Source organism: Hemitrygon akajei, chromosome 5 (assembly GCF_048418815.1).
Source record: "Hemitrygon akajei chromosome 5, sHemAka1.3, whole genome shotgun sequence".
In the NCBI taxonomy this organism is placed as follows: Eukaryota; Metazoa; Chordata; class Chondrichthyes; order Myliobatiformes; family Dasyatidae; genus Hemitrygon; species Hemitrygon akajei.
In genome coordinates this window covers 115,576,446-115,599,553 of record NC_133128.1, presented here as the reverse complement: position 1 = coordinate 115,599,553, position 23,108 = coordinate 115,576,446, and the positions used below count along the sequence as shown (strand labels likewise).

Genomic DNA, 23,108 nt, shown 5'->3' with positions numbered 1-23,108 from the left:
ATACAGGTGGGGAGGAAATAAAGGAAAAACAGACATGGGGAGAAAGGGAACCAAAGAAAGGAAGGAAAGGCAAGTGAGGAAGAGAGACAGGAGGATTGAGTGAAGGAGGAAGGGAGGAATGAGGGAAAGAAAGATGAAAGGAAAGTTGGGAGAAAGAGGGAAGGAAAATCAAAGTGGGTGTGCAAGAGAGATGGAACAAAGGGATTGAAGAAGTAGTAGTGGAAGAAGGGGAAAGAAAAGACAAGAAAAAACCAAAAGAAGGGAAGAGAGATAAAGGAAGGAAGGAAAGAAATGAAGGGAGAGAGGGAGACGGAAATGAGAGAGGTAACACACACAAAATGTTGGAGGAACAGCAGGTCAAGACCCTGCTTCAGAACTGAAAAGGGGGCAGAAGCCAGAATAAGAAAATGGGCGGAGGGGGAGTAGTGCAAGCTAGGAAGTGATAGGTGAAGCCAGGTGGGTGGGGAGGGGGTGAAGTGAGAAGCTGGGAGATGATAGGCGGATAAGTTAAAGGGCTGGAATCTGAGAGAGGAGATGAGTGGACCATGGGAGAAAGGGAAGGAGGAGAGGATCCAGAGGGAGGTAATGGGCAGGCAAGGAGAAGAGGTAAGAGGGAGGCCAGTGTGGGAACATAAAGTGGGAAGGGGGAGGGGGTAAATGGCAGAGGTAAACCTTTTTTGTTTTCAATACCTGAACCCCGGAAGAAAAAGATTCCATCTGCCTATACTATCTATGTCTCATCGTCTGATAAACTTCTGCCAAACCTCCCTTCAGCCTCTGCTGCTGCAGGGAAAATGTTCCCAGTCTGTCCGATCTCCTCCTGTAACTAAAGTGATAGAGGCAGATGCATTTGAGACATCTGAGAAACTCATAGATTGGCGAAGGATGGAAGGCTTCGTGGGAAAGGGCATTGGATTGGTCTTGGAGAGGGTTGGGAGGGGTCAGGGCAACATTGTGGACCGGGGGTGGGGGAGGTGGAGCCTGTGCTGTTATACAGAAAGAAGGAATGGCTAAAGAAAGGGAAGGTGAAAGATGAAAGTAACAAGAAGAAAGGATGGGGTTAAGGGATAAATGGAGGGAGGGATGAAAGGAAGGAACGGAAGAGGGATGCAAAGAAGGAGGGATGGAAGGAGGAAAGATTCTGCAGCATCGTCATATTCTCAGATTGTTCAAAAGTGCGTCAAGGGCCTATTTCTGTGATGCAGTACACTGTGACTCTATGATACTAAGGCATTGGTCAGACCACACTTGGAGTAATGAGAGCAGTTTTGGGCCCCTTATCTAAGAAAGCTGTGCTAGCATTTGAAAGGACCCAGAGGAAGTTCACGAGAATGAAGAGGTTAAAATATGAGGAACATTCGATAGTTCTGTGCCTGTACTCTCTGGAGTTTAGAAGAATGGCGATGGGTGGGGGGAGGAATCTTATTGAAATCTATCGAATATTGAAAGGCCTAGATAGAGTGGACATGGAAAGGATATTTTCAATAGCTGTGAGCCTAGGACCAGAGGGCACAGTCTCGGAATAAAAGGAAGTCCCTTAAGAACAGAGATGAAGAGTAATTTTATTTAGCCAGTGGAAGATGAATCCGTGGAATTCATTGCCACAGATGGCTGCAGATGCCAAGTTATTGGGTATATTTAAAGCAGAGGTTGATAGAATTTTGATTAGTCAGGACATCAAAGGATCCAGGGAGAAGGCAGGAGAATGGAGATGAGAGAGATAATAAATCAGCCCTGGTGGAATGAAAGAGCAGACCTGATGGGCCAAATAGCCGAATTCTGCTTGTGTGTCTTATGGATATCCCAGAAGTGTGAGGGTGACAGGTGAAATATCTAAGGGCAACCTGAGAGTTAACTTCTTCACTCAGAGGTTGGTATGAGTGTGGAATGAGCTGCTGGCAGAAGTGGTGGATGCAGGTTCGATTGCACCATTTTAGAGAAGTACACAGACAGGAAGGGTATGGAGGGCGATGGTCCAGGTCCGATAGAACAGTAGCCCAGCATGGACTAATGGGCATAAGGCCCCGTTTCTGTGCTGTAGTGCTCAACGTCATTGGAAAACACATAACATCATAAGGCCCCAATTCCACCCTCTTGCCCGTGACACCAGGGTCAGTCCTTCCACCTGACCCCCTCGCCCCAGCCCTGCTCTGCTGACCCCAGTGGGACCCTCGGAGAGCTAAAAGAGCATTTATATAAACACAGAAGTGTTTCCATACCATAGCTTTGTCTCCTGCAGTAGCGGAATACTTCGCTTCCATGGGGGCAACAAGAGAAAGCAGATATTATAAAACGGTTACTACAACAGCACACACAGAACATCAAGAACATGCAATGCCCCACTCACCTGGCACACCAACACAGCAAACACCACAAAGGGGACAAACACAATAACGGCACGGAACAGACAGAGAATGCAGCAATTACAGATGGTATGAACATACACTTAATGACCACTTTATCAGGTACACCTGTTCTCATTGAAACCTATTGAATATTGAAAGGCCTAGATAGAGTGGATGTGGAGAGCTGTTTCCTATAGTGGGAGAGTCTAGGACCAGAGGACACAACCTCAGAATGTGAGGATATTCTTTTAGAACAAATTTCTTTAGCCACAGGTGGTGAATCTGTGGAATTCATTGCCACAGTTGGCCATGTCATTGGGTATAATTAAATAGGCTCTTGATTACAGGTAGAAGGCAGAAGAATGGAGTTGAGAAGGACAATAAATCAGCCATGATGGAATGGCAGAGCAGATTCAATGGGCCAAATAGCCCCATGTCTTACGGTCTATCTCAACTCTAAACCATTTAAATGTTGGACATTTGTGCAATTAAGATACTTCAGCATAATAAAGACTAGTCATAATCATTCCTTCCCTTAAGTATGGAAATAGCACTGTCACAGTAGGACCAAACAAGGAGTGGCGCAGGCAGAAATGGCAAAAATTTACCCCTAAATATCAGGAAGGGTCAGGACAAAATGTGACAAATCTCACAGGCTTATCATCCAAGCCAAACAGTTCCAAAAAAAAACAAAAAACAAGCTTCAGGTAAAATAGGACCAATTCTTGTCCAAAAGAACTTTGCCTCTGCATGCTACAATCTCATTGGCCAATGCCAGTCCAATTTACTATGTCAACTGTCACAGCGCAGTTTCAGGTTGCAACCATTAGGTGGCCCTATAGATCTGTTATCTTCCCATACTTGGAAATTAAGTGCATAATCACCAAATGACCGATGCAACCTTACTAGCACTGAACCTATTTTGCCTTGGGGAGAGGTGGAGTGAAGGAGAATGGGAGACTGGAATCACACACAAGAGAAAATCTGCAGATGCTGGAAGTCCAAGCAGCCCACACAAACTGTTGAAGGAGCTCAGCAGGCCAGGATGCATCTAGGAAAAGAGTACAGTCGACGTTTCAGGCTGAAACCCTTCAGCAGGACTGGAGAAAAAAAGCTAAGGAGTAGGTTTAAAAGTCAGAGAGAGGAGAAAAACACAAGGTGATAGATGAAACCGGAAGGGGGAGGGATGAAGTAAAGAGTTGGGAAGTTGATTGGTGAAAGAGACAGATGACCAGGGAAGAAAGAAAAGGGGGGAGGAGCACCAGAAGGAGGTAATGGGTGGGCAAGGAGGTAAGGTGAGAGGGAAGAGGGAATGGAAAATGGTGAAGGAGAGGGGTGTGGGGGGCATTGCTGGAAGTTTGAAAAATCAATGTTCGTGCCATCAGGTTGGAGGCTACCCAAACAGAATATAAGGTGTTGCTCCTCCAACCTAACCGTGGCCTCATCATGACAGTGGAAGAGGCCATGGAGAGCCATATCGGAATGGGAATGGGAATGGGAAGTGGAATTAAAATGGGTGGCCACTGGGAGATCCTACTTTTTCAGGCAGATGGAGTGTAGGTGCTCGGCAAAGCTGTCTCCCAATCTACGTTGGGTCTCACTGATATACAGGAGGCTACGCTGGGAGCACCGGACACAGTATATGATCCCAACAGACTCTCTCCCTTCCCCCCCCCCCCCCACCAACTTTTAAATCTACTCCTCAGCCTTTTTTCTCCCATCCTGCTGAAGGGTTTCGGCCCGAAACATCAACTATACTCTTTTCCATAGATGCTGCCTGGCCTGCTGAGTTCCTCCAGCATCTTGTGTGTGTGAGGGACTTGAATGACTTGATAGAGGTGTACAAGATGAAAAGAGGCACAGATCGAGTAGACAGCCAGACACTTTTTCCCAGGGCGGAATTGGCTAATACAAGGTGACGTAATTTGAAGGCGATTGAAGGGAAGTACTGGGGGATGTCAGGTGCAAGCTTTTTCACACAGTACATGGAACGTGCTGCCAGGGGTGGTGGCAGAGGCAGATACATTTGCGACTTTTAATTGGCACGTGGGTGATAGAGAAGTGGAGGGTATGTGGGAGGGAAGGGTTAGGTTGAACTTGGAGTCGGCACAACCTCATGAGCCGAAGGCTCTGTGCAGTGTTGTAGTGTTTGATGTACTAATCATCTCTTTCACATCCCTTCCCAGCAGTGCTGGCAAACCTTTCATTTTGCTTGTTGACACTTTAGCATTCCTTTTTACACTGCCTCAGTTAGCACTGCTGTACCTTTGCTATTCTGTTATTCTCATTGTGCTTTGTAAAATGTTATTATTTAGTTAGAGATACAGTGTGGAATGCCTTGCAGCTCAATGAGCCGCAGCACCCAGCAAACCCACCTACTTAACCCTCGCCTGATCACAGGACATCTTATGGCAACCAGTTAACCTACTAACTGGTCCGTCTTTGGAATATGAGAGGAAATCGGGAGCACCCAGAGGAAACCCAGGTAGTTACGGTGAGAGTGTACAAACTCCTTACAGACAGCGGCAGGATTTGAACCCCAATCTTACAGCTGGCACTGTAAAGCGTTGCGCTGACCGCTGCACTGCCAATGTGGGAGAAAACCAGGGCGCCCAGAGGAAGCCCATGCAGTCATAGGGAGAATGTACGAACTCCTTACAGACAGCAGTGGGGTTTGAACCCATGTCACTGGTTCTGAAATAGCGTTACGTTATGAAGCCATCCCTATGTGATGATAATATATGGCGATAAACTAGCCAGAATCTGTACCGGTGACAGACTCTTACCAAATCTTGCTGATGGGTGGGGTTTCTTTGACTGGATTCATTTGTCTCTGAAGTGGGGGTTGCTCAATATAAGTCATACCAATTGACCTGGAATGCTTTATCTTCTTTACTTGTATAACAGCGACCATTAATAGAGGAGTTCAAACTCACCTAAGTGTGCCTACTAATCTACCTAACCATGACCTATGAATGGTTTGAAGAATATACTGTATACCCTTTGCTGGTTCCATAACTTCGGTACTTTTTAAATTATTTTATACTTAATGTAGATACTACAAGTTTTGATGCCTCTGTATTTTCATATGTAATGATTTAAAATCAAAGAGGGAGGGGATGTTGGGTTAGACGGTTTAATTGTTATTTTCTTTGCAGTTAACAATGAATTGCCTGCTTGTATTTTATATACCATCTATGTACATGTAAGTGTGCAGTATGTTTCCTAGTGTGCAATTGATATGCAATAAGTATGCAGTTGATCAGTGTGACATCTAGTGGCTGTTTGTATCATTCTGGAAAGTTCTCTGGTATCACATTATTTGAATAGGGGCTATCTGATTGGTTAACTCTTATCTACAAATTTGAATGGGATGGTTCTTATCTCTGGGGTATAACAAGAGCCAACCACGTTGCCCCGCCATCTTTAGTCTTTCTCTTCTTTTCCTCTTTGTTCTTACACTCCTGCTACCATTCATTTCCAACTCCCTTTCTCCTATTAGCACTTAATAAAATGATTGTGAAGCAACAGGTTTTGTGCCACTTGGACTTCCAAAAGAACCTTGGATTAAAGCGTTAGAATCCAACTATGCTCAGTTAGGAGGGTTTGGATTGTTTCTGTCGAGGATCATGGTGGTGTCTCCTCCCAAGGTGGTGTATGGTGGACCTGGTGGGTTTCCAGGAGCACATGGCTGTTCTCCCTAAAGTTACCACATTTTCATACCCCTTTGGCTGAGAATGGAGGCAACTAGCACTCTCCTTGCTGACACTCTCCCCCACGGTAGCCCCAGTGCCTCATACTGCTACCTGTCTGCCACGGGGAGTGTGCCTTTAATGCTCCCCTCAGACTCCCCTGAGTGCTGGCAAAAGCACTGAATTATTTTTTATTTCTGTTAATTTAGAATACAGCGCAGAAATGGCCCTTCCAACCCTTTGAGTTGTGCTACCCCAGCAACCCCCCCACCAACTCTGATTTAACCCGAACCTAATCACGGGCCAATTTATAATGACCAATTAACCTACCGTGGGAGGACATCGGGACACATGGGGAAAAGCCACACATTCCATGGAGAAGACATACAGAGACTCCTTACAACTGCTAGGGAAACCCACCCTTCAAGGAATTCCGAACTGGATCTTGTCCAGAGACACTACTCATCGAGGGGACCCAGGAAAAACAGCCACAGAAAACACATTTACAATCACAGTAAGGACATCCACATGAAACATAACTATACTAGATTGGTCATACTATCGTGTGCAGGAGTAGAAATGGTTACAGTATTGATTAACGATTACCTTTGTCACATGTACATCGAAACTTTGACGTATACAGTGAAAGACGTCATTGTGTCAAATCAGATCAGTGAGGACTGTGCTCAGGGAAGCACCAAAGTCTCGCCACTCCTGTGCGAATTTAGCATGTCTGCAATATACTAACCCTAACCTGTACGTTTTTGGAATGCGGGGTCATGGGGAGGAGGCTTGAACTCCTTACAGGCAGTGGTAGGAATCGAACCCCAATCTCACAACATGCACTACTGAGCTAACCACTATGCTACTGTGCTGCCCCTACACTACCAATCTGGGAGGAAACCAGAGAACTCGGAGGAAACCCACAGAGAGTAAGTACAAACTCCTTACAGACAACAGTGGGAATTGAACCCATGTCACTGGCATTGAAATAGTGTCACGCTACTCTGCAGCCCCTAAGTGATGACAATATGTAACAATTAGCTAGCCAGAATCTGATTATTTTCTCTGTCCCGCACCGGGTTAGGGGTGCTTTCTTGGCACAGTTTGGATTAAGGTTAAAGGTAAGTCGTAATTGTATGCCTTTTATTTGGAATGCTGGAGGAAACCCACGTGGTCACGGAGAGAACGTACAGACAGTGATGGTAATCAAACCCATATCTTGCAGGTGGTTGCTGTGAAGCCATACTCTAACTGTGCCACATCCCCACTGCAACTCCAACAGGAGTTTAACACAACCTCCCTTTCACATTACTAATCATCTGGATATGAATTCTCATGGTCAATCTGACATTCTAGGTCCTTGTCACAAATGTAGTTATTTACCGTATGAACCAGCATCTCTCACTTAGCCTTAATTTTCCTTCCAACAATGACCAACGAGGATAGGTCGAGCAAACTAGTGCTTTTCTCTTTGGAGTGAAGGAGGATGAGAGGTGACTTGATAAAAGTGTTACAAGATGATAAGAGGCGTAGATTGAGTAGATAGCCAGAGACTTTTTCCCAGGGAGAAACGGCAATACAAGGGGTTATAATGTTAAGGTGATTGGAGGTAAGATCTTTACACAGAGATTGGGGGTGGGTTGGGGGGGGGGGGGGTGGAACTCCCTGCCGGGGTGGTGGCAGAGGCAGATTTATTTAAGAAACTCTTAGATTAGCACATGGTTGATAGAAAAAATGGAGGGCTACGTGAAGGGAAGATGTGTAGATTGATCTTGGAGTAGGTTGAAAGGTTGGCACATTATGGGCCAGAAAAACAGTCTGTACTGTTCCACGAAATAGTATGCAAGAATGTGAGAGCCTGCAGTAAAACTTCAAGCAAAAGCTGAGCCAGGTCACAGGAGGAGATGGTGGGGAATGGCACAAAGCCAGGAACTGATCTTGGAGGAGGTTAAAAGGGTGGCACAACATTGTGGGCTGAAGGGCCCTCACTGTGCTGTAATTAAGTGTGAGGTGTTGCACTTTGGGAACAGCAAATGTAACGAGGCGTTACACACAGTGTTGATGGGCAGGGGGATCCTGGGGTCTACATCCAAAGCCCCCTGAAAGTGCCACACAAGTAGATAGGATAGCAAAGGCATCGAGTGCCACACTTGCCAAGGCACCGAGGTCACGATTCGGGAGGTTATGCTGCAGCTTTATAAAACTCCAGTCAGGCTGCATCTGGAGCATTGTGTCCAATTCTGGTCACCCCATCACAGGAGGAACATGGAGCTGATATCTTTTTCCCATGGGTGAAATGTCTGATACCAGAGGGAATGCACCTAAGTTAACTTTAAAGGTGAAGTGAGAGGCAAGTTTCTTTTTTTTAAAAACAAAATGGTGGGTGCCTGGAACGCGCTGTCAGGGGTTGTGGTGGAGGCAGATACAATAGATGCTCTTAGATAGGCACAGGGAGTGGGGGGATATGGACACTGAGTAAAGAACACCTCTATTTGTCACATATACATTGAAACATATCAAATCAAATCAAATCAGTGAGGATTCTGCTGGGGGGCAGCTCTCACATGTCACCATTATTCCAGTGCCAACAGAGCATGCCCACAACTCACTAACCTTAACCTGTACGTCTCTGGACTGTGGGAGGAAACCGGAGCATCCGGAGGAAACCCACAGAGTCGTGGGGAGAATGTTCACACTCCTTACAGACAGTGGCGGGAATTGCCTCCACCTTCCCACTGATTTAATGAGCTCAGCATGTCATGGGTTGAAGGGATTGTTTCAGTGCTGAACGTTCTCTTTCCTGAAAAATCAGATGCCATTTGCACCAATCCAGTATTTTTAATGAACTCTGATTTGGACTTTTATTTAAGATTTACTTAATCAACTGAATTTAATTAGCAGCAGCTGTAGCGGGATTTGAACTCAATTCTTTGGCATATTAATCCAGGCCTCTGGATTGATGATCCAGTAATTAACCTGCCTTCCTTTCTGTGCGGGTGATCTGCCCGTGGATCGTGCTCGTATGGCATCCATCCAAGTTTCAGGCGTCATCATCATATACTCATTACCTCCTGTACTTGATAAAGTAGCCACAGAGCTCCTCTGCTGTCATAGCCCATCTGCTTCAAGGTTCGACGTGTTAAACATTCCGAGATGCTCTTCTGTTGTAACGTGTGGTTATCTGAGTTACTGTCACCTTCCTGTCAGCTTGAACCAGTCTGGCCGTTCTCCTCTGGCCTCTCTCATTAACGAGGCACTCTTGCCCACAGAACTGCCGCTCACCGGACGTTTATTGATTGGCTGATTAGATATTTGCATTAATGTACAGGTGTACCTAGTAAAGTAGCCACTGACTGTAGCTCATCTGGGAATCTGCAGGAGCTTCTCAGGGATTTTCTTTACAGGTGCACCGTCAAAAGCATCCTAGCTGGATGCATCAGAGCTCGATAAGTCAACCGAACTGCCCATGACCACAAGAAACTGCATTACACCAGACATGAGGAGGAATTTCTTTAGCCAGAGGGGGGTGAATCTGTGGAATTCATTGCCACAGGCAGCTGTGGAGGCCAAGTCACTGGGTATAGTTAAAGTGGAGGGTGATTGGTTCTTGACTAGTAAGGGCATCAAAAATTACAGGGAGAAGGCAAGAGAACGGGGTTGAGAGGGATAATAAATCAGCCATAATGGAAGGGCAGAGCACATTTGATGGGTCAAATGGCCTAATTCTGCTCCAAGGGGGCATAACCCCAAGATTTGGGGAGTAGATTTAGGATAGAGATGAGGAGGAACTGCTCTTCCCAGAGAGTGGTGAATTGGTGGAATTCTCTGCCCAATGAAACAGTGGAGATTACCTCAGTAAATATATTTAAGACAAGATTTTTGCATAGTAGGGGAATTAAGGGTTATGGGGAAAAGGCAGGTAGGTGGAGATGAGTCCATGGCCAGATCAGCCATGATCTTATTCAATGGCAGAGCAGGCTCAACGACACAGACAGCCGACTCCTGCTCCTATTTCTTATGTCTTATGGTCTAAGTCGTGGACAGCTCGGCACATCACATAAACCAGCCTCTCTCCTGCTGATCCAGCAAGTGTGGATTAGGACAGGCTGTTTTCTGACAAAGAGATGCTTGGTACGTGGAAGGTCTTCGAAAGAGTGTGTACAGAATCTGTATGTTCCTGTTAGAATGAAAGGCTATACTAACCGGTTGATGGACTCTTAATTATGGGGGGATATTGAGGCCCTAGTTAAGGAAAGTTTGAGAACACGTGTCAACAGGTTGAAGGACAGCTTCTTGTCTGTTGCTATACGGTACAAGGGCAGCACAGTAGCATAGTTCAATGCTTTACAACGTCATCGATTGGGGTTGAAAACTCGGCGCTGTCTGTAGGGAGTCTGTATTCCTCGGGGTGCCCACATTACAAAGCCGTACGGGCTGTGGGTAAGTTGCGGGCACGCTGTGTTGGTGCTGGAAGCATGGTGACACTTGCACGTCCTCAGACCGTGTTGGTCATCGATGCAAACAGCACATTTCACATGTTTGTTTCGATAATTAAGCTAATCTTGAATCATACGATAAAGATGAATTCTTGATTTCTCAGTCTACCCCATCGTGACCCTTGCACTTCACTGGTTGGTCTGCACTGCACTCTCTCTGTAACTCTAACACTATTCCTTGCACTGTTTTCTTTGTCACCTCGATGTACACTACCATGGATGGCCCGAATCCAGAGCTATCCCAGAAGCAATGGGCCAAATGGCATTGTGCCACCACTCCGCGGCATCGGCCATGACAGTGTCAATGGGAAAGGAGGCCAGGCAAGAACCTGGGTTTTGGTGCCAAGTTCTGGGTGGTGTGGGGTGGGAGCATCAGCGACACCTTCAGAAGGCGATCCTCAGAAAGGCGGCATCCATCATTAAGGACCCGATCACCCTGGACATGCCCTCTTCTCATTGCTGTCAAAAGGGAGGAGGTACAGGAGCCTGAAGACACACACTCTATGGTTCAGGAACAGTTTCTACCCCTCCGTCATCAGATTTCTGAATGGACAATGAACTCATGTACACTACCTCACTCTTTTTTTTTCCCATTTTTAGCTCTCTTTTGTGCTACTTAATTAACCTAAGTTTTATATTCTGATAGTAATTTGAAGTCTTTGTAATTATATTGCGATGAACTGCTGCAGTAAAGCACCAAACTTCACAACGTTTACACCTGATTTTGAAAGGGGCCATTGACTGGCAGAGTGTTGAGGTGTCAGTGGTGGTATGGGATTGCAGAGTGTAAGAGAGCTTGGGGAGAGGACAGGGTGTGAGGGGGTTCGGAGGTGGTCTAGGGCCGGTGAGGGCATGTGGATGGGCGTATTGGTGTGCAGGATGGATGAGCACCAGTGGAGAGGATTATCTGTGGAGGGGGTTTACAGGGAAGATGGGGAGGGAGGATGTTGGATTACGGAATGGATGTGGTGCAGGAGGGTGTTGGTTTGGGGAGAGTGGGAAGAGTGGATGGGTGTGTTATTGCAGGGGTGGATGAGGGAGGGGAGGGTGTAACGGGGAGAGTTGATGGAGGAGATGATGGTGCAGGGTGTGGTCCTTGATGCATTGGGGTGGGGAGTTTGAAATGGGAAGGGGAATCGATGTGGGAGGTGTGGAATATGGAGGGAGAGGAAGGGATAGGGAGAGCGTGTGAAGGGAATTAGTGCTGAGGGTGGGGAGTGATGTGTGGAGGGAAAGTGGGATGTGGACGGGGGGAGTTGATTGTACTGTCAGTGTAGATGGGGAGTTAGTGTGGGGTGGTGAGTGATATAGGAGGGAGGGTGCTGTGGACATGGGGTTGCAGTCAGTGTGGGAGGAAGGGGAAAGTGGATGGGGAGGGCTGTGGAGTGGGAGGGGACATTTTTGTCCAGCTCGTCCACTAAAGCCACATCGACACCAGCCATACTGAGCCACATCTTCCCCATGTACCCCACCTCCTCCCGACACACTCCTGTGTTGACGAACTCGGGCCCAGAATTTCCTGAGTCAACATCTCACACCTCACATTTGAGATACCCCCATCTACACCCCATCAGCACAATAGAAGAGGCCATTTGGCCCATCAGCCCCCATGCTGACTCCTTCATACAACTGCCCCATTCAGACTCACTGTTCTGCTTCTGTGCCGCTCGTCTCCTCCTCACACGCCGACATGAAACACGTCCAAGAAATAGACACAGAATGAATGTGCCACAGAGGCGATGTCTGGGGGAAAATGTATTGCTTCGGGTTTGGAAGGAAGGGGGCCTTGCTAGCGGGGGGTTTGCTGGTCACCAGTTTGCTGCCTTTGTGAGGGGTGTCTCTCCAAGTAAAACTTGTTCAAAGAAACCTGGGAGCCACCTTTTGTAACCAGGGAGGGAAGAGAATTGAGGCGGGGGAACTTAGCAAGCATGGATCGGTTAAAGCATAGAACAAGGCATTCAGCCCATCCTGTTTGTGCCAGCTCTTTCTCCCAATCTCACTGCTTCTCGTGTCTGTCTGACCCCCCCCCATTTGGAAGCTCCTAATTTACTCAATTCTGCAGTTGTGAATAAACATTTACTCCGTCTCAGCCTCTAATAATTTGGAAGCAGATTTCATCAATACCTTTCAAAGGGGCTTTCAGTAAAGAAGAAATGCTCCCTTTTCCTGGGAAAAGAGCAGTGACCTGCAGCCAATTGGGTGGCTTTCTGAATAATTCATGAAATCTATCTCTTTTTGCACTAATTATTTTCCATATATTCTTATTTCAATTTGTAGTAATTGCTATATATTGCACTGCACTGCTGCCGCAAAACAGATTTCACAACATATGAACTTTATAAGAATATAAATTCTTCAATTTATAAGGATTATATTAATTCTGATTCCGACAGCTGGCACAGGCTTGATGGGCTGAATGGTCTTTGTCCAAGCCGCTGCATTCTACGTTATCTGCATTTGCCTGCGTTACAATTGTGAATAGAGAAATTGCAAGAAGTTAAGCTCAGCACAACGCACCATGAGTTAGTCGTCCGAGTGTGCGGGTGGGATGGCCGGCCTTCTGCAAGGGAAGAAGAAGCAATTAGTGTCAGCGGTTGAGCGGGGACAGACACCAGACAGAGTACAGACAGACTGCAGACTCCGCACAGACTCCAGACACACAGACAGATTCCAGACAGACTACAGGCAAAACTACAGACGACTCTTGGCACATTGGCAACTCCAGAATGCAGGATGCAAACTCCAGACAGATTTCAGACAGAGACTATGGTTTCCATTCTGCAGACACCTGGCTCCAGACGGACACCAGAAAGCCTTCAAATTGTACTGACAGATTCAGGGAGAGACGAGCCCTCTGACTGAACAGCTTAGAGATGACTTGCAAATCCTTGGACTGCAGCTTCCCCTCTCACCTCCTCCAGGGTTCTACCCTCTCACAGGTAGATCATAGGACATTGGGTCAGATTAGGCCATTCGACCCATCGAGTCTCAGCCTAGATCATGACTGACTTATTTTCGTTCTAAACCCCATTTTCCTGCCTTCTGCCTGGAAGGAAGGGTTAAATTTGATTCCTCGATGGTATATGCTGAAGGCCAAGAAAGCACACCAATGGCACTACTTCCTCAGATCGCTAAAGGAGTTGGCATGTTCTTGATGATTTTTACCAATTAGGACCTTGAGGAGACTTGCTATGTCCCAAAGGACTCTAGCAAATTTCTACAGATGTACTGTACAGAGCGTTCTAACTGGTCGCATCACCGTCTGGTGTGGAGGGGCCACTGCACAGGATCGGGAAAAGCTGCAGAAAGTTGTAAAGCTGGCCAGCTCCATCATGGACACTAGCTTTCCCAATACTGAGGACATCTCCAAAAGGTAATGCCTCATAAAGGGCCCCTATCACCCAGAACATGCCCTCTTCTCATTTCTACCATCAAGGAGGTGGTACAGGAGCCTGAAGACAAACACTTAGCATTTCAGGAACTGCTTCTACCCCTCCACCATCAGATTTCTCAACGGACAATAAACCCACGAACAGTACCTCATCAATTTCTTTTCACTTTTGCTCTCTTTTTTGCCCTAATTATTTAATTTAATTGTATATATGTATTTAATATCATAATTTATAATTTTTATTATGTATCGTATTGTACTGCTGCTACAAAACAACAAATTTCATGGCACGTGCCAGTGATATTAAACCTGATTCTGATAGGAAAGCATCCTATGTGAATGTGTATTGAATTAGACTGCAAGAAACTGCAGAGATTCATGGACGCAGCTCAACTCATCACGGGAATCAGCCTCCCTTCTGTGCACTCTGTCCATACTCCGTGCTGCCTCCGCAAAGCAGCCAGCCTCAAAGACCCCACCCACCCACATATTCTCTCTTCTCTCCCATCGAGCAGAAGATACAAAAGCCCGAAAGCCCCTATCACCAGGCTCAATGGCAGCTTCCAACCTACTGTTATAAGATTATTGAACGGGCCCTCCCGTACCTGAACTCTTGATCTCCCAATCTACCCTGTTATGGCCTTCTCACCTTATTGACTACCTGCACTGCATTTCCTCCGTAAATGTTACACTTCATTCTACATTTGTGTTTTTACTGCCTCTACCCTGACCTGCTTATGAAGATCTGTGTGGATGGCATGGAAACAAAAGCTTTTCACTGCATCTCAGCACACTCGAGAATACATACCATTACTGAACAATTTCAGTCCTTGGGCGCATGCCTCAGCAGTACTCAGTGGAAGAACAGGAGTGGGCCATCGGGCTGGAGGGACAGAAGTCTGAGCTCCCACACCATCAGAATCAGGAACAGCTACTTCCCTTTTGCCATTTGGTTCAGCATAACTGACCTAATCACTGGAGTTAGCAACTCCTTGCTCCACTTTGCACTAAGATGGACTGCTTTCGTTCTGTGTTCTTCTAAGAATTGTGTGCCATCATGAAAGGCCGCTAGCATCCAGGCCATGCCGTCCCGTAGCTACAATCAGACAAGAAGCCCAAAATCCCACACCACCAGGTTCAGGAGCAGCTACCTCCCTTCAACCATTCTTTATTTTCTTTTATTTAGAGACACAGCACAATAACTGGCCCTTCCAGCCCAACAAGCCCGTCCGCCCGATTACACCCATGGGACCAATTAACTCACGTTTTGGGAATGTGGGAGGAAACCCACACGGTCACGGGCAGAACATACAAGCTCCTTAGAAACAGCGGGAGGAATTGAACCCGGGTTGCTGGTGCTAGAATCGCATTACGATAACCGCTACACTACAGCGAGCCCCAGTCGGTACCTGAACCAACCAGATAACCACTTTGCACTACAATGCATTGTTTTTGCTTTACTTGTACTGATTCTTGTAGAATTCATGTTTAATTCGTGTGAATGTTGTGTCTAATGCTACGTACGTGCCTATGATGCAGTGGTGATAAGCTTTTGACTGAACCTTGCATACAGAAGACCAGAATTAGGCCATTTGGACCATTGAGTTTCTCCACCATTCCATTGTGGCTGATTTATTATCCCACTCAACCCCATTCTGCTCCCTTCTTCCCATATCCTTTGACGCCCTGACTAATTAAGAACCTATAAACCTTTGCGTTAGATATACCCAATGACTTGGCCTCCACAGCCACCTGTGGCAATGAATTCCACAGACCCACCATCCTCTGGCTAAAGAAATATGTCTTCATCTCTGTCCTAAAGGGACAAATGTCATCTAGCTCAGAAACAGACCCTTCGGCCCAACTCGTCCATGCTGACTGTGGTACCCAGTGAACTAGCCCACTGCCCTCTAAACGTCTTCTATCCATGGACTTAACTAGAAGGCTTTTAAATATTGCTAACGTGCTTGCCTCGACCACTATTTCCGGCAGCTCATTTCAAATTTGAACCACCCTGTATGAAGAAACTGCCCCGGATGTCCCACTTAAATCTCTTGCCTCTGATGCCTTCTTGTTTTCAGCATCCCTTCCCTGGGAAAGAGACTACATACTTTCATCCTGTCTATGCCCCTGGTGATCTTATATACCTCAATCTCGTATGTTCCAGGAATAAAGTCCCAATGTGCACAACCTCTCATAGGACACTATAACACAGTACAAATCCTTTGATCCACAATGTATCCTTACACCAAGATCAATCTAACCCCTTCCTCCCACATAGACCTCCATTTTTCTATCAACCATGTTTCTTAAATGCCCCTGATGTATCTGTCTCTACCACCTCCTTGGCAGGCCATTCCACGCACCCACCAGTCCGTGTAAAAACCTGCCTCTGACATCCTCCCTCCACTTTCTTCCACTCACTTTAAATTAAGCCCCTTCATAATACTCGGAAGTCAAGCTAACCGTTCCTTCCCACACAGCCCGACAGTTTTCATTTGTAACTCAAGGCCCCAAAACCAGGTAACGTCCTGGTAAATGTTTTCAGCATTCTTTCCAGCCTGATGACACCTCTCCCGCAACAGGGTAACCAAAACAGTGCATAATACCCTGCGTGCGGCCTCACCAATGAAACTTCCAGCTCTTATACTCAGCGTTCAGACTGAGGAATGCCAGTGTGCCAAATACCTTCTTCGCCACCTTACCTACCCGTGATACCACTCTCAGTGAACTATGCTCTTGAACTCCTTGGTACTTCTGCATATGAGAATAAACGTGATTTTGGTCTTCTCACTACCAACTCTAGCAAACTTCTACAGATGTACAGAGCATTCTGATTGGTTCCATGGAGGTTCCAATGCAAAGGATGAGAAAAAGCTGCAGAGCGTTGTAAACTCAGCCAGCTCCCACATGGTACTACCCTCCCCATCCTCGAGGGCATCTTCAACAGGTGATGCCTCAAGAAGGTGGCATCCAGGACCTTCGCCATCCAGGACATGTCCTCTTCTCATTGCTACCATTGAGGAGACACAGGAGCCTGAAGACACGCACTCAATGTTTCAGTTACAGCTTCTGACCCTCCACAAACAAGAGAAAAATCTGAAGATGTGAGAAATCCAAGCACCACACATAAAATGCTGGAGAAACTCAGCATCTATGGAAGAGAGTAAACGGTCGATGTTTCAGGCCAAGGCTATTCATCAGGACTGGAAAATAAAGATGAGGAGTCAGAGTTAGAAGGTGGGGGAGGGGAGGTGATAGGCGCAGCTGGGAGGGGTGAAGTAAAGATTTGAGAAATTGATTGATGAAAGAGATACTGGGCTGGAGAAGGGGGATTCTGATAGGAGAGGACAAATGGCCATGAAAGAAGGAAAAGTGGGGGGGAGGGGAGAGCACCAGGGGGAGGCAATGGGCAGGCAAAGAGATAAGGTGAGAGGGAAAAGGGGATGGGAAATAGTACGGTGGTGGGGGGCATTACCAGATGTTCGAGAAATCGATGTTCATGCCAGCAGGTTGGAGGCTACCCAGATGGAATAGAAGGTGTTGCTCCTCCAACCCGAGTGTGGCCTTATCATGGTAGTAGAGGAGGCCATGAACAGGCATGTTGGAATGGGAATGGGAAATGGAACTAAAATGGTAGGCCACTGGGAGATCCTTTTTATCCTGGCGGATAAAATGTAGGTCCTCGGTGAAGGGCTCTCTCAATCCACGTTGGGTCTCACTGAAATACAGAAGTTAGTGGATGGGGCATAGGTGTCCGGCGAAGCGGTCTCCCATATATCGGTGAGACTCAAAGTAGATTGGGAGAACACTTTGCCAGGAACCTATGTTCTGTCCACCAGTGCCCACCCATTTCAATTCCACTTCCCATTCCCATTCCGAAATGTCTATTCAAGGTCTGCTCTACTGTTGCGATGAGGCCACACTCAGGATGGAGGAGCAAGACCTTGTATTCTGTCTGGGCAGCCTCCAACCTGATGGAATGAACATCGATTTCTCTAACTTACGGTAATGCCCCCCACCCCTTTCACCATTTCCCACCCCCTTTTCCCTCTATAATCCTATCTCCTTACCTGCCCATCACCTCCCTCTGGTGCTCCTCCCCCTTCCATTTCTTCCATGGCCTTCTGTCCTCTCCTATCAGATTCCCCCTTCTCCAGCCCTTTATCTCTTTCACTATCAGCTTCCCAGCTCTCTACTTCACCCCTTCCTCCTCCTGGGTTCACCTGTCACCTTGTGTTTCTTCATCTTCTCCCCCCAGCTTCTAGCTCTGACTCCTCACCTTCTTCTCTCCACTCCCGATGAGGGGTCTCGGCCGGACCCGTTGACTCTTTTCCGTAGACGCTGCCTGGCCTGCTGAATTCCTCCGGCATTGTGTGTGTGTTGCTTCTTCCCCTCCACCATCAGATTTCTGAACGGTCCATGAACACTACCTCACTCTTTTGCTCCCTTTTAAAACTACTTACTTATTGTTACATATTTTTATTGTAATTTATAGTAATTTTGATCTATTGCACTGTTCTGCTGCAGCAAAACAACGAACTTCATGACGAACAGTATGTCAGTGAAATAAACCTGATTCTGAATAAACACTTACAACATTGACCAGTTACCTCAAACCCCAGAGAATCAGAGTGAAATCAAGTCCCCCTTGATCCTGAGGGGCGGCTGAAGGAGGAGGAGATGGTGAGTTCAGAGGAATAATGAGTACAGGTTTCTGGGCTTTCCAGACAGGTGATCAAAGCTGAGCACTGGCATCTTAGGGGAGTGGTAGATGGGAAACTGCAAAAATGGTTCAACACTAAATGAATCACCCAGACTGGGCAACAGCATGCCAGGAGAAGTGTGAACTATGTGCCTGTTGATGGGGCTTATCCGGCTGTCTGTCAGAGACCGGTGGTATTCTGCAGGGGCTGGTATTCGGTCCGACACTTTCCTCATTATACGTTAATGATCCAGATGATGGAACTGATGGCTTTGTGACAGAGTTTGCCGACCATATGAACACAGGTGGATGGCAGGCAGTGTTGAGGAAACAGGAAGTCTACAGAAGGGCATAGACAGAAGGGGAAAGGGCAAAGAAGTGGCAGATGGAATATAGCACAGGGGACGGTATGGTAATATACTTTGGTAGATGGAAAAAAGGCATAGACTATTTTCTAAACGGGAAGGAAAATTCAGGAATTGGGACGGGAGCCCTTGTGCAGGATTCCTTAAAGATTAACTTGCAGGTTGAGTTGGTGGTGAGGAAGGCAAACGCGATTATTTTGAGAGGACTACAATATAAAGATAAGGATGTAATGCTGGGGCTTTATAAGGCATTGGTCAGACCACATTTGGAGTATTGTGAGTAGTTTTGGACCCGATATCTAAGAAAGGATGTACTGATATTCGAGAGGGTCCAGACAATGATCCTGGGAAGGAAAGGGTTAATGTTTGATGGCTTGAAGCCTGTACTCACTGTTTAGAAGAATGAGGTGGGGTGGGGGGATCTCATTGAAACCTATAGAATATTGGAAGGCCTAGACAGAGTGGGTGTGGAGAGTGTGTTTCCTATAGTGGGAGAGTCTAGGACCAGAGGGCACAGATAGAGTGGAGATGGAGAGGATGTTTCCTATAGTGGGGGAGTCTAGGACCAGAGGGCACAGATAGAATGGACATGGAGAGTGTGTTTCCTATAGTGGGAAAGTCTAGGACCAGAGGGCACAGCCTCAGAACAGAAGTTTGTCCCTTTAGAACAGAGCTGGGGAGCATTTTCTTCCCCCAAAAGGTGGTGAATCTGTGGATGCCAAGTCATTGGGTATATTTAAAGCATAATTTGATGGGTTGTTGATTAATAAGTGTGTCAAAGGTTATAGGGAGACTACAGAGGAATGGTGTTGAGAGGGATAGTAAATCAATCATGATGGAATGGCAGAAGATGGGCTGAATGACCTCATTCTACTACTCTGTGTTATGGTAACATGGTATTCAGGAGAAACATGGGAATATGGAAATGGATGCATTTTTTGAGGGAAACTCCAGGGATGTGGGTAAGGAGTGAGACTAATTGAAGAAATGGCGAGTGCCCACCAATCCCAGTCTCCGGGGTTTGTCACTCTTATTTGTAATAAACAGAAAATGAATCCATTTGCCTCTCCCACATGAGTAGAGGAATAAATCGCTCCCCCACTCATTCCGCAGAAATAAATGACGGAAAGGCAGAGGTGTGGCTGAGCTGCCGGACGCCCTGCTCCCCAGGCACAGAGGTTATTCACACTGGCGAGCCAGCCAGCCCCGATTCTCACAGCCCTCACTAGGCAAAGCTGACTTTTTGGAACATTATACAAATGCAAATGAGGAACTGAGAAGCTGACTTCCGTCTAAAATCAGAGCCACATCCAGCTCTGGGGCAGGAGAGGAGGCGGCAATTGTTAACATAAAAAAATAACGTGTCAGCAGAAAGCCGATCTGAGCACAGCCACCCCCTCACATTACTGCATCTACCCAACAGAACACAGAGCGGGTATACAACAACCCCAATACAGCACACCTCTACACATCAATTCCATCCCCAACACAGCCGGGGTACACACCAAGCCCAATCCCATAGCAATATCAACTATCCACAACCACAGCTCATACCCAAACCCAACTCATCCACAATCCCATAGCAACACTTTATCACACACCAACCACAATCTATCCCCAATCCCATAGCAACACTGCCAGCGGGCACATTACAATCATCAACCACAGCATATCCTCAATCCAACAGTCAACACAGCCAAAACACACCAAACCCCATCCATCCAGAGCACACGGCGACACACACAAATCACAATCTAACCCGTCTGATACCCAGCACAGTCAGAGTGCACGGTGACACACACCAAACCCAACCTAACCCGTCTGATACCCAGCACAGTCAGAGTACACGGCGACACACACCAATCCCAATCTAACCCGTCTGATATCCAGCACAGTCAGAGTACACGGCGACACACACCAATCCCAATCTAACCCGTCTGATACCCAGCACAGTCAGGGTACACGGCGACACACACCAATCCCAATCTAACCCGTCTGATACCCAGCACAGTCAGAGTACACGGTGACTCACACCAATCCCAATCTAACCCGTCTGATACCCAGCACAGTCAGAGTACACGGCGACACACACCAATCCCAATCTAACCCGTCTGATACCCAGCACAGTCAGGGTACACGGCGACACACACCAATCCCAATCTAACCCGTCTGATACCCAGCACAGTCAGGGTACACGGCGACACACACCAATCCCAATCTAACCCGTCTGATATCCAGCACAGTCAGAGTACACGGCGACACACACCAATCCCAATCTAACCCGTCTGATACCCAGCACAGTCAGAGTACACGGCGACTCACACCAATCCCAATCTAACCCGTCTGATACCCAGCACAGTCAGAGTACACGGCGACTCACACCAATCCCAATCTAACCCGTCTGATACCCAGCACAGTCAGAGTACACGGCGACTCACACCAATCCCAAACTAACACGTCTGATACCCAGCACAGTCAGAGTACACGGCGACTCACACCAATCCCAATCTAACCCGTCTGATACCCAGCACAGTCAGAGTACACGGCGACACACACCAATCCCAATCTAACCCGTCTGATACCCAGCACAGTCAGAGTACACGGCGACACACACCAATCCCAATCTAACCCGTCTGATACCCAGCACAGTCAGAGTACACAGCGACTCACACCAATCCCAATGTAACCCGTCTGATACCCAGCACAGTCAGAGTACACGACGACACACACCAATCCCAATCTAACCCGTCTGCTACCCAGCACAGTCAGAGTACACGGAGACACACACCAATCCCAATCTAACCCGTCTGCTACCCAGCACAGTCAGAGTACACGGTGACTCACACCAATCCCAACCTAACCCGTCTGATACCCAGCACAGTCAGAGTACACGGTGACACACACCAATCCCAACCTAACCCGTCTGATACCCAGCACAGTCAGAGTACACGGTGACTCACACCAATCCCAACCTAACCCGTCTGATACCCAGCACAGTCAGAGTACACGGTGACACACACCAATCCCAATCTAACCCGTCTGATATCCAGCACAGTCAGAGTACACGGTGACACACACCAATCCCAACCTAACCCGTCTGATATCCAGCACAGTCAGAGTACACGGCGACACACACCAATCCCAATCTAACCCGTCTGATATCCAGCACAGTCAGAGTACGCGGCGACACACACCAATCCCAATGTAACCCGTCTGATACCCAGCACAGTCAGAGTACACGGAGACTCACACCAATCCCAATCTAACCCGTCTGATACCCAGCACAGTCAGAGTACACGGTGACACACACCAATCCCAACCTAACCCGTCTGATACCCAGCACAGTCAGAGTACACAGCGACTCACACCAATCCCAATGTAACCCGTCTGATACCAGGCACAGTCAGAGTACGCGGCGACACACACCAATCCCAATCTAACCCGTCTGATATCCAGCACAGTCAGAGTACACGGCGACACACACCAAACCCAATGTAACCCGTCTGATACCCAGCACAGTCAGAGTACACGGCGACTCACACCAATCCCAACCTAACCGGTCTGATACCCAGCACAGTCAGAGTACACGGGGACTCACACCAATCCCAATCTAACCCGTCTGATACCCAGCACAGTCAGAGTACACAGCGACACACACCAATCCCAATCTAACCCGTCTGATATCCAGCACAGTCAGAGTACACGGCGACACACACCAATCCCAATCTAACCCGTCTGATATCCAGCACAGTCAGAGTACACGGCGACACACACCAATCCCAATCTAACCCGTCTGATACCCAGCACAGTCAGGGTACACGGCGACACACACCAATCCCAATCTAACCCGTCTGATACCCAGCACAGTCAGAGTACACGGCGACACACACCAATCCCAACCTAACCCGTCTGATACCCAGCACAGTCAGAGTACACGGCGACACACACCAATCCCAATCTAACCCGTCTGATACCCAGCACAGTCAGAGTACACGGCGACACACACCAATCCCAACCTAACCCGTCTGATATCCAGCACAGTCAGAGTACACGGCGACACACACCAATCCCAATCTAACCCGTCTGATATCCAGCACAGTCAGAGTACACA

At 47.3% G+C, this 23,108-nt stretch overlaps 1 protein-coding gene across 10 annotated transcripts in view; it reads right to left on the bottom strand.

Moving 5' to 3' along the window:
- spega (striated muscle enriched protein kinase a) overlaps nt 1-23,108 on the bottom strand; it is a 705,926-nt gene that overhangs the window by 566,970 nt on the left and 115,848 nt on the right. For 3 of the 10 annotated variants that reach the window (XM_073046259.1, XM_073046255.1, XM_073046254.1), the window contains 2 exons: nt 13,054-13,096; nt 2,220-2,254 (listed from right to left, as the gene is read on the bottom strand). The exons of 5 other annotated variants lie outside the window; for them this stretch is intronic. In XM_073046259.1, the coding sequence (XP_072902360.1) occupies nt 2,220-2,254; nt 13,054-13,096 (78 nt within the window). The remainder of the gene's footprint in view (nt 1-2,219; nt 2,255-13,053; nt 13,097-23,108) is intronic. 2 more of the 10 variants (XM_073046258.1, XM_073046261.1) reach the window with 2 other exon arrangements.